At 39.5% G+C, this 11,512-nt stretch overlaps 1 protein-coding gene across 3 annotated transcripts in view; it reads right to left on the bottom strand.

Annotated features, from left to right (window-relative positions):
- Positions 1–241: 241 nt before the first annotated feature.
- The window catches only part of PKM (pyruvate kinase M1/2), a 34,296-nt gene continuing 23,025 nt past the window's right edge, over positions 242–11,512 (bottom strand). For 2 of the 3 annotated variants that reach the window (XM_074233044.1, XM_074233042.1), the window contains exons 8-12: positions 10,892–11,042; positions 10,228–10,380; positions 5,674–5,840; positions 2,036–2,217; positions 242–1,217 (exon numbers count right to left, since the gene is read on the bottom strand). In XM_074233044.1, coding sequence (XP_074089145.1) covers positions 1,111–1,217; positions 2,036–2,217; positions 5,674–5,840; positions 10,228–10,380; positions 10,892–11,042 — 760 coding nt within the window. In that variant the 3' untranslated portion in view covers positions 242–1,110. Of the gene's footprint in view, positions 1,218–2,035; positions 2,218–5,673; positions 5,841–6,269; positions 6,434–10,227; positions 10,381–10,891; positions 11,043–11,512 lie in introns of all 3 variants that reach the window. The other variant, XM_074233043.1, reaches the window with a different exon arrangement.

Below are 11,512 nucleotides of genomic sequence, written 5' to 3'. Positions count from 1 at the left end.
GTGATACATTTATGACAGTGACTTTCTATAAGAGAAAGTCATTAAGAATGGAAGTGGTATGTAAAAGGGAGCATGAGAAGAGACTGGGTCTGTGTGTGTGACTTGGTCAGATCCTATTATCAGTGTGTGGCAAGTTGCTGTAATGATGAGTCCAGGGTCCATTCTATTCTCTTCCCTACCCCATCCCCCCACTCCCCCCATCCCAGAGAAGTTGGAATCAGACGCAAAAGAGGTCCACCAGTGCTTCAGCTTGTGTTTATTGACAATAATGGATTCTACAGCCAAATACAGCACAATAGGAGTGTAGTTTGTTCCAGATTGAAAAAAGAAGAGAGATATTGGGTGAACAGGAACACTCACAATGTGAGAGGCTGGGGATTGGGAAGTGGGCAAGGAGTGTAGCAAGGCCTGCTGTCTAAGCCATCAGGAACTATTCCAGGAAGAATTTCCTTTCCATCCTAGGCTCCCTCCTCCAACTGAAGGAAAAAAAGTGGCTTATGACTGGAAGCTTCTTCCTCCCCCCCAAGGTAGGAGTGCCTTATCAGAAAACACCATTACTAAATATCACATTATTCTCTAAAATATATTGATTTTTAGCAGCTGGTTCAGCTTCTATTTTAATGTGACTTTTAACTTTAAGTGTGTGAAACAACACTTTCATTTACATGATGGAGGGGGAGAAAGGGAGGGTGGTTCCTCTGGTCAGGAAAGATGTACTGGACCATACACACTGAGGACTTGCATTTAGAGGGACTGTGGCTAGTGCCTAAGTGTGTGCATAAAGGATGTCTAGATTAATTTAAAACACTGATACATTTTACTTTAATTCCCTATGTCAAAGATGATTATCCCAAGCTAAGCCACAGTTGCTCTACCTTTACACACCACCAGGGGTGTGCTAAAACTGATTCGCATGTTTCTAGGTGGGGAAGGAGGAAGATAGGTCTAATATAAGTTTCTTTAAGAGGCTTTAATTTTTGTTTCGAGAGTGTAGTCTAAAGCCTCTAATAACTAGAAATTGACAACATTAAAAGCTGCAGATCTAATGGATGCAGGCAGGGACAAGGAGTGAGGCTGCTGAAGTCACCCACACAAGATGCTCAAACTTTTTCATGGAACTGGCAGCACACGCATAGTGTTGGTGAAACCTGGACCTGGACGCCAACCGTTCAGTACGATGACCACATCATCTTTCTTGAAAAAGCCACGGGCTTTGCCTAAGAATCAGAGAGAAAAGTATCATAAGTGAACTCTAAAAACTGAGAAAGCTTAATCATTCTACTCTAGGAGCTAACCCAGATCCGCTGTAAAACTGGCATCCCACAAATGCCCAGTAATTGCTGAAGAAGTACTTTAATTGTTATTCAAGTTTCCTTCCCCATCAAAATTTTTTGGTTGCAAAGTGCCATCAGGCCTGAGGCTCAAGCAAAACCAGAGCATACAGGTAACATTTTCCCATGTGTTTATTTAATTTCATACTTACTTCATTTACGTGTAAAGATAGTTTAACAATACTTTAAGATTTTGATTTTCAAATTTTTTCCCCTCTCTAGCAAACAATCTCATAATATGTTTATACATGTGCAATCATTCTACATCCCTGAATATTCTTATTTCCTCTTTAGACTATTCATAGTCTAAGGGACCATTATCTGACCCAATCCCTTTATCTTCCAGTACTGTTGGATCATCTTACTGTCATTTCTAATTTCTAATCAATATTCCCCTTTATCAAATGTCCAATGAAACATTGCTTTAATGAGTAAATCCAGTTGGGGGATGGCCAGAATGAACACAGTGGATTCTGGACTGTTCCTGCTCAGTTCCATTGCTAAACCCAAGTTATCCTGCAGCTATGGGATTTGGGAACCTCCTCCGGGTCTCACTCTAGAAGCTTTCACTTACTGAGAGTTGTCTTTAGACAACAAGAGAATCCCTTTAGAATCAAAATGACATCTTATTTTCATTTTAAATGTTTACAGCATCCACATTAATTCTCCTGATAACATAAAAAAAATCTAATCCTTTTACATACCGACTTTCATGGCAAAATTAACTCTGAGGTCCACATCTTCAGCCCATGCCTCTTGAACAGGATCCCTGCACACCACAGGAAAGACGCCACGGTACAGGTGACACTGGCGTGCAGCCCGAAAACTGCGAGTAACAGCAATGATGGGAGCTCGAGGACGGTACCTGGCTACCTGAAAAGCAGACCTGGGAGAAGAAAAAGTTAATTAGTGTCTTAGAAAACAAACTACCTCAAAGGGAACTTGTCATTCCAACATTTAATTTAGCTATTATCAACTCCTAAACAGGTTTCTTGAAGGCAGGAATATTTCCTTTTCTTGTCTTCCCTGACAATACAACACCTAATTATGGACAGGAAATATGTAGTAATAGTTGAAGACTGTTTTAACTCGGAGCTATGAGCTAAAGTTCTGTGTGTTAAAACAATTGAGTGTTTGCACTAAGTCTGGCTCCAAAATGGTGAGACCCCTTATCCTCAGTCAGAGTGAGGGGGATATTAAACAGGACCAGGTGAGACATGGGGAGATCAAAATACCCATGTTATCAGCAATGGGTTTGGGCCTATATGTTGCTTCAGGCCTCAGGTCTACTTCAAGTCTAGATAAGATAGGGAGATCCAAGTCTCAAAAAACTCAAAACCCCACTTGTTTTGGGAATGAATTTTCCTTAATTGCTTTCTAGGTTATCTTATTTACTGTATTTAATCTTATTTTTAAGTCTTTGACCTCAAGTTGAAAAGTCATCAAATCTTCTGTGAATTGGTCCATTTTATATGGCTATCCCAAGATCTTATTAGAGTTCAAAAGTGTATGAAGGAGGTCAGAATGAAGCCCAGGTAATGAATTTATTCTTTTTCAATACATATAAGGAATATAAAGGTTAACAGGCAGACCCTGAGATGTTGCAAGCTACTGTCTGAGTTCAGACTAACTACTCCCTCCCATCTTTAGTTCTTCTACTTTTCTCCTTGAGCTCTCGCTAAAACTTTCCCTAACGCCAAACCAATGAATTAGTCAGAAGGAGAAATGCTTGGAAGTCATCTTGGTTTGCCTCAGCCTGGAAAAACATTTTCACAAGGGACCAAATTTACCATGCCCTTTAACTCCTATAGCTGCCAGGCAGAACTAATTAATGGCCTTCACTTGCAGGGAAACATGTGAACAGAACCAAACTCCTACACTCAGTTTAATATATCACCAGATCTATCAGTTTCTTAAGGTAAAAAAGCTTGAAGTCATTGTTCTGACACAGCTCATTTGCAGGTTTACCTGAACTCTAGTGCCTCATTTTTCCATCAACCTGCATGGATCTGTCCATAGTATATTCCTCTAAGTTGCTCCCTGATGAGTATATCTTGTCTAATTGACCAGCTGCTGTTTACTCAAGAGTCCCTACGCCAATATTTGCTAAATGTAACAATAAATATTTCAACTCTCAAGGTGAAGGAGGCACCTAGAGAAATTAGGTAAGGCTATGTTGGTCAATAGGATATTCAGTATTCTATCTTTTGTAATAGATCTTGTCAAGAAACATAACTTTATGGAAATATGACCAACAATCTAGGTACCATAAGCTGGATTATGGTGACTTTTTTTTTAAAGTGGCCTTAAGGGTGGGAAAAGTATATCAAATAAACAGGATTTAATATCAGTGGCAGAGGGGCAGGGTTGGATGCCAGAAGATGGCCACAGATGGTTGCTCCCAGGGCTCTTTGTGCCTGAGCACCCAGCTCCTGCCCAGGTGGGGGTCCCCTCCAGCCCCACCACCCTCAGGCTCCCCCCAATCCTTCTGGAGCAGCCTGGAGAACTTTGGTGATGAGCACCCCCTGGATCTGCCCTGGGGCTAGCTGCACTTTCTAGAGTCATTGGGGCAGGGGGACTCCTGGAAGTGGAGGCGGGGGTGGGGTGGGGTGGGGGGTGGTGGAAGGCATATCAGTGATTTTACTTGAAAACAGAGCTCCTTCCCTTCTCTATATTTATAAAGCAGGAAAAGGGCTTGAGTAAAGCACCCCACAGCCTAGATGATTTCATTTCTTTTAATTTTTTTTGTATCAAACACTAAAATTAAGGAACAGAAAAGCTGTTTTTCAGGCTGACAGTTCACTTCTGGGTTAGATGAGACCTTGCATGGTATGGATTAGGAACCCTAGTGTCAGTGAATTACAATGAGTCTTTGTGAGTCCTCCTGTCATCGTTTTGGGCACTGTTTTTTTATGCAAGGGGAAAATCTATGAAAACAACTTTTTTTAAATTAAAAAGGAAAATAAAAGCTAAAAAAAAATTTTTTTTAAAGTGACCTTACCAAGCAATGTACAGAAGCAATTCTAGTATCTTTCTAGGATATCTCCTGACATCTATCTAACTAGCCCGATGGGAAGCCATACATGGTAGGTTTTCTCCTAGGAATATAGGATAAGCAAGGATTGTCAACACAGCAAAGTGATTCCATCACTGCTCCAACGCTGCCTCAGCAGGATTGGGCTAAATATAGCCAATAAAGAGCATCTGTAAGGAACCCCAGGAGTGGCTGAAGTTGAAGTCTCAGATTTAAGAGCTAAAAATAGTCAGATAGCAAAGTTCAGGTCTCTTCAAAAAAGGTCAAATCTAACTTAACCATGACTGGAATCTCAGTTAAAAAAGGAAGGCACCAGGCAGAAGTTTGAAAGGGAAAACAAGCATGTCTTTCCCTCAGTGACACAATAAAACTCTCTCCCCAGCCCTTATTCCCTAAATGGCTCCCTGAGATAGGAGCTGACTCTGAACAGACTCTCTGACCTATTTTGTCTGTCTCCTATCAGGGGGGCCAGAAGTCATCTTGCTTTGATTGAAGTTTAACATTGCTTATGACTAAGGAATTCACAGGGCAGGATATTAATCTATCACAATATTTCATATTTCAGATTAATTGGAGGTACAAGGTACAAGAAAAAAAGACTAATCTAAAGTGAATGTATTTTTTAAAGTACAGTTAAGTTTTAAGTATACACATATACATGTGTGTGTGTATGTTTACCTTGTCCTTCCAGTTGGGTCTGACTCTAAGGGACCCCCATTTGGGGTTTTCTTGTCAAAGATATTGGAGTGGTTTGCCATTTCCTTCTTCAGCTCATTTTATAAACTATGTCCAAAGTCATGCAGCTAGTATGTGACTGAAGCTAGACTTGAACTGAGGTCCTCCAGATACCAAGCCCTCTCTATCCACCTCACCAAGAAACTGACTTTAAGTATACAACAATATTTGACAATAGGCTTACCTAAGTACTTACTATAGTTTGACTTAAGAATGCCCGATAATGGACTATTTTAGATGCATCAGAGATAGGTTTTGAACAAATCTAGTGTTCTTTTCACTTTACCATACTGTATTTCCATCCATTGGTTTGTCACAATTGTTCAGCACTGGCAGCTTCTCATATTGCTCTAAATACTGTCAGAGTCATTCACATTATCAAGTTTCAGCTTTTCAAACCTGTGAGTTGAAGATGAAGTAGCCCAAATGCTATCTTACCTTCCAATGTTTGAGCTTGAATTATCTTTAATAAGTTGGTTACTACCCTTCTGAAATTCCTTGAGGACTTTGGCCTCCATCACAAGTTTGTTTCTTTTCATCTTGACCTTCCCCAAGTGAACTGCCACCTCCTACCTTCCAGATTTGGTGAGAAGGATAATGGCCCCACTGCAACACTTGAAGGAAGCCTCTACGGCACCCACGGCAGCAGCTTCAGTGGGATCCTTGGTTAAAGGGGTCAGGCGGCGAAGCTCCTCAAACAACTGCGAGTGAAAGATGGCGGCCTCTGCCTCTCGGGCAATCTATAAGAGCAATACCCATCCCGTCCCAAGGGGACAGAAGAAGGAAGGGACACAGACCACATCTTTGTCAGATCTTCAGTCGCAGAAGAGGGGAAGTATGGTGATATAGGCACACCTATAGCTGAGTCCAGAGAGGGGATTATTCTGGACCCAGATCAAAGACCATCAGAACAAGTTTACATATGTTTGTGTTTGTGTGTTGATTCCTCTAGCAGATAAATGAATTTTCCTTTGGATTTATGTCAAGGGACTCTTGCCCCACTGCAAAACTCCCTGGATGTTCTCTTGGCATTTCTGAGCTGAACCCATAGATTCTGGGCAGGGAGCACCAAGACAATCACTCTGACCCGGCAGCTACTGCCATCATTTGTGAAGATGAAGAAAAATCTTATTATCTATATAGCTACTACCTTGCCCATAGGGCCCTACCTGCCACTCTCTGTCAGAACTATCAGAGCTCCTGATAAAGACTTATAAGAGGCCTCAACGGCACCCACTGCCATGGCTTCTGCAGTATCTGCACATTTTGAACATCGAAGAAGTCCATCAAAAAGGTGGCGGTGGTATGTTGCTGCCTCAGCCTCCCGAGCTATCTGTAAGCCAAAGGGGATTTTGGAAGAGAGAAGGAAGACAAGGAAAAAACAAACAAGAGACCACAGAAGGAAAGATAGAATGAATTAGAAAGGAACATAATGCATGTCTAAGTTAATTGGCTAATTTGATTTTCAAAATTATAAAAGGCAGTGTGATAAAATAGTCCCAATAATTCACTGGGCAAGCATAAAGGTGGTGACATTCTTATTTTAAGTTATCTCTTACAAAAACAGTTTTTTCCCCAAAGGATCCTTTGTAAAAGGGAAACCTGAGTCCCAGTCACATGCTTTACATTTCAGTGACTTAGCCCTTGACAAATTCTGTTTAATTTTTGGATTGGACAAGAGAATGGATACTAGGGCAGGGATTTGGTTTATTTCTCCCAAATCCAAGATGCTGCTTTGAGACTCATCCAGCAACATAAATTGATTTCTTGCTGGTGCAAAATGATATATATTTTGTTAAGAGATACATTGAGTTCCAAAGCTTAGCTAGGTGTTTCTTTTCTCCAAAGGTTTTGTCACAGTGCCTTCAAGACAGAGCATAGTTAACAGAAACAGGGTGGGGTCTCTTTATATGGCTGTTCCCTGTTGAGTTTCTTTTGTAGGCACGTACATTTATACAGTTCTGGCCAGCAAGCTATTTCTTAGAACGTCTAGAAAGTCAACCTAGTAAACTGATTAAATGATTTCTTATGGTTCCATAAGATTTGAAAAATCTAAGGTTAAATAAGGAGAGTCAACTCTCAAAAAAGCAATAAGGGAACTTTGATGAGTCTGCTTGTTTTAGCCATAAATTATAAGGAGAGACTCATAGATGTAATTCAGAATTTTTCATGTTTTTTAGAAAGTAAACCCATGAGCAACCATACAAAGAGACACCTATTTAGCCATTATGATAGAAAAGCATGCAGAAGCTTAATATTCCATTTATATTTAAATTTTTAACTAATGATTAACAAGTCTGAAGCATTGAATGAAAGAGAAGTTCCAGTTTAAATCATTGGCTAGATTAAGAATTACATAGTAATTTTCAGTTGTAGATCATTATAATGCTAATAATTAGAAAGACTTTAAGGAATGAAGAGCAAGAAGAAAGAGTTATACCAATTTAATTGGTCATTGCAAGCAGAAGTAGGAGTTATTAAATTGATGGGCTTCATTTGGCACCAAGAATGAAGCATTACACCCCAAAACATGGAAGATAATTCCATGACCATCACTACACCTGCCACTCCCTGAGTCCTTACTCATGTGTGATAAACTCTGAATAACTAGGAGGAGAAAAAATAGAATTTAATATTGAGTGAAAATAAACATTTACAAGTATACTGTTTTCACTTTCTTATTTTTTTTTCTTGTGGTTCCCTCCCCTTTGTTCTGATTTTACTTTCACAATGTGACTAATATGGATATGCATTTAACATAATTGTGCATGTATAACCTATATCAGATTGTGTGCTTATTTGGGGAGGAAGAGGAGAGAGGAAAGAGAAAAATTTTACAAAAATGAATGTGTAATTAAAAAAAAAGATTTACTCTTGAATTTTCAACTCAACCTTTTTTTTTTGTTTTGCAAGGTAATGGGAAGTGACTTGCCAATGGGCCTCCTGACTCCAGAGCTGGTATTCTATCCACTGTACTACCTAGCTGTCCCTCAATGCCTATCTTTTACAAGAAAGTTCAATGTTTTCATTGACATTAGCAGCTCATTTACAGGCGAGTAAATTTTTATAGTGAGAACAGATACTAGTGTACCTCACTCCTATAAAAGAAGCCCAAATAATGCTGTTAAATTATTTGGTTTTTCAATTCTCTTCATCTTTTTTTTAATCAAGGAAGTAAAGAATTTCTAACAAAAATTCTTTATACTTAGGAAAGTATATCTTGCTGGCATCTAAAGTTAATTACAAATTTGGGATCTGAACAGCAGGAAAAATAAAAATCACAAAAAATATTGCCTCTCCGGAGATAAAGGGGGAATCTGAAAGTAGGCACACCTGGGACAATAGTAGTGCATACCAGATTGCAGTCCCATAAGATGGCATTTTGAAAAGCAAAGCTAGTGAGCTATGGACAGTATGGGACCATTAGAATACAAACCAGATAAATGCTTGCTAAATTTAAATGAAAACTCAGACTTAAGCAAGTTAACTGCCATTCAACTGGCTATTTCCTATAAACTTTTTATGGCTTTTCACTTAAATAACTAATATTTTTAATAAAGTGGTGATAAACAATTTGATATATAGACCATGCCACCTTGTAGTTGTCCTCAAAAAGCATCTGACAGTTTACAGACACCCTTAATTTCTGTCATTGGATATGTACTATTTGTTTCTTGTAATTTTGTGCTACACAGAAAGATCAGAAAAGTTAAAAGTAAAATCAAGTTGAGTCCTCAGCTCTCACATGGGAAGGACAGTTCAAATAATAAGACTTCAGGGCAACAATAAATCTATACCTCTATACTTTTTGAAGACTATACCTACATACAATTTTGCTTGTAAAGAGGCAGGGAAGCAAACACTACAAACAAGTCCTATCCTCTCTTTGCCTAAACCTAGAAATGGAGATTTTAACATACAAGTACATAGGTGTTGCCTAGCCTGCCTCCTTGTTGCATGGAATTTAAGATTAGACCAAGAAATTAAATAATTCTCAAAACCCAGAGAATTTGATTATGCCTAGGGTAGTAGTAACATTAGGAAAAGCAGCATTTATATGCTGCAGTTGAAAATTTAGCTTGTTCTCAACCAAGGGAAATCTTTGAAAAACAGGCATATGGTAGGTACATGGTCTAGGTTGAAAACCTAGACAGTGATTGTCCTAAGATCATGAGCAAGTCCCACCAACAGACAAAAAGCCTTTGTTGGTGGGAAAGTGACAAACCTTTGCCATTCACCCCAGGTCCTCTGTCAAAAGTATTCTCTGCTACTCCATTGTCATTGAAATCTTCTACCAACACCAGCCCTATGGGGAAATCACTTACCACCCCCCACCAAGTTGGAAAAATATGATGCCAAGGAGAAAAGCAGTTCCTGACAACCTTCACATGAAACCACTCATCATTATTAAGAGCAGTTATTCAGTCCCAAACCCTGAGGTACAAGGTGAAATCTGCTGTAGAAAGGAATACCTAGAAGGACAGTGGGATGTTAAGAAATGAGTAAGTCTGGGGCAAGGTAGGGAAAGGAAAAGGTCAGAGGAACAATCTTTGAGCTGACTTTACTGCCCTGCAGATAATTTTTTTAAAAAAGACATCTATTTAGCTATATACAAATATATTTTATTTCAAGGCAATGGGTTTAAGAGTGACTTACCCAAGGTCACACAGCTGCCCCAGATTACTTCTCAGAAGGAAGCAGGTAGTTAACTCTAGGGAGCTAGCCTTTCCAAGAATAGGCTAAAGTAAGAGAGCCCAATACAGGGAGATCAGAGGTCTAAGCCTCCTAGGGAAACCAAATTGACAGGTGTCCCAAAGACACAGGAAATTAGCAGTAAAGGAACACTATGACCATCTCGAAATGAAGGGGGGGGCAGGATTTAGGAATGAGAACAGGGCAATGGAGAAGGAAGGCATCACTTAAATATTTAAAGGGAGCATGGTGGTTGTTGGATTGAGATTGAGCCAGGAATCCATATGAACCTCTCTCTTAAGGGAGTGTCCCTCTTGTTAGATTGACCATCTTCCAAAAAAAAAAGATTTACCATCTTTACAAGTCCAGGGTAATAGCTAAGTGAGGCCACTCAAACCACCTTCATTTGCTCTGATCAGGACAGCAGTCACTTACCATGTGTTGCATCCTCACAGCTTCTACTGGATAGTCTCCTTTGGCAGTCTCTCCAGACAGCATGATACAATCAGCTCCATCTAAGACAGCATTGGCTACATCACTGCCTTCAGCTCGTGTGGGGCGTGGCTTCTTAATCATGCTCTCAAGCATCTAAGGAGATACCAAAACAGCTGAAACCTGTCCCTGGTCAGCCTACCCTCAATGAGGTAAGATGAGAAAATGAGATGAGATGAGAAAAGCAAAAAAAAAAAGAACTACACCTGAGATTTCTTTGGTAAGGACACGTTCTCTAAACAATATGGACTGGTACCTAGTTTGCAACATATATAGATCTCATAGATTTTCCTGTAGCACAGAGACTATCCAGCTTATATGGGAAACAGGATTTGAAATCAGATTGTACTGAGATGAAGGCTGGATTTCAATATGGTATTACATGCTGCTTCTCCAATAAAACATGCTAAACTTAAATTATTTCATCTGAATTCTAATGTCTAGAATACATAGATACCAGAGTTAAACCCATATTGACAGGCATCCTAAATGTCAAGTGGATGGATTGATCCAAATAAAACCAATCCAGTACTCAAAGTATGTACATGGTGACTGTCACTAAAGGGTGAGGGTGGGAGGGTAAAAATGAAACTGGAAATGGGAATACCTGAGTGGCACAAATAACAGGTTTGCCAACTCGATTACACCTTCCAATCATCATCTTCTGAGCAACAAAGACTTTTTCTGCAGGGATCTCAATACCTAGGTCCCCTCGAGCAACCATGATGCCATCACTGGCTTCCAGGATTTCATCAAATCTAGTAAAAGAAAAAGGGGGGGTAGTTTTTTTTTTCCCAGCTATAGGGAACATGTGAAAGCACAGTGGTAAAGGATAATAGACCATGCTAAAACAGGCACAGGGAATGTTAAAGAAGTTCTGTGGATTTCTACTAATTAGGTAAGGCAACAAAGATTGTTTATTAGGAGGGCCAGATGGACAGTCTCTGACTATACTTTTTTCTGACTACGTGCCCCTGAACGAAATTACATTCTAAGGTGGCTTGCTATCTGGTAGGAAAGTCTCTAAAGGTTACAAGATTTCTTCCTTAACTGAAGGGTTGGGAGAAAAAATAATGTTTAGATCTGAAATTCTTCTAGAAAGTGAAAACTAGTCAATAAATCATTCCTTTTATTATCTCAGTATCTAATCACAGATAATTTTCTCCACATCTCCTATGACTGGAAAAAAAGTTTGATTTCATACTAATATGGTAGTTACCTCTACAAT

Source organism: Macrotis lagotis, chromosome 4, assembly GCF_037893015.1.
Source record: "Macrotis lagotis isolate mMagLag1 chromosome 4, bilby.v1.9.chrom.fasta, whole genome shotgun sequence".
NCBI classification, from domain to species: Eukaryota; Metazoa; Chordata; class Mammalia; order Peramelemorphia; family Peramelidae; genus Macrotis; species Macrotis lagotis.
This window is presented reverse-complemented; position numbering and strand designations above follow the sequence as displayed.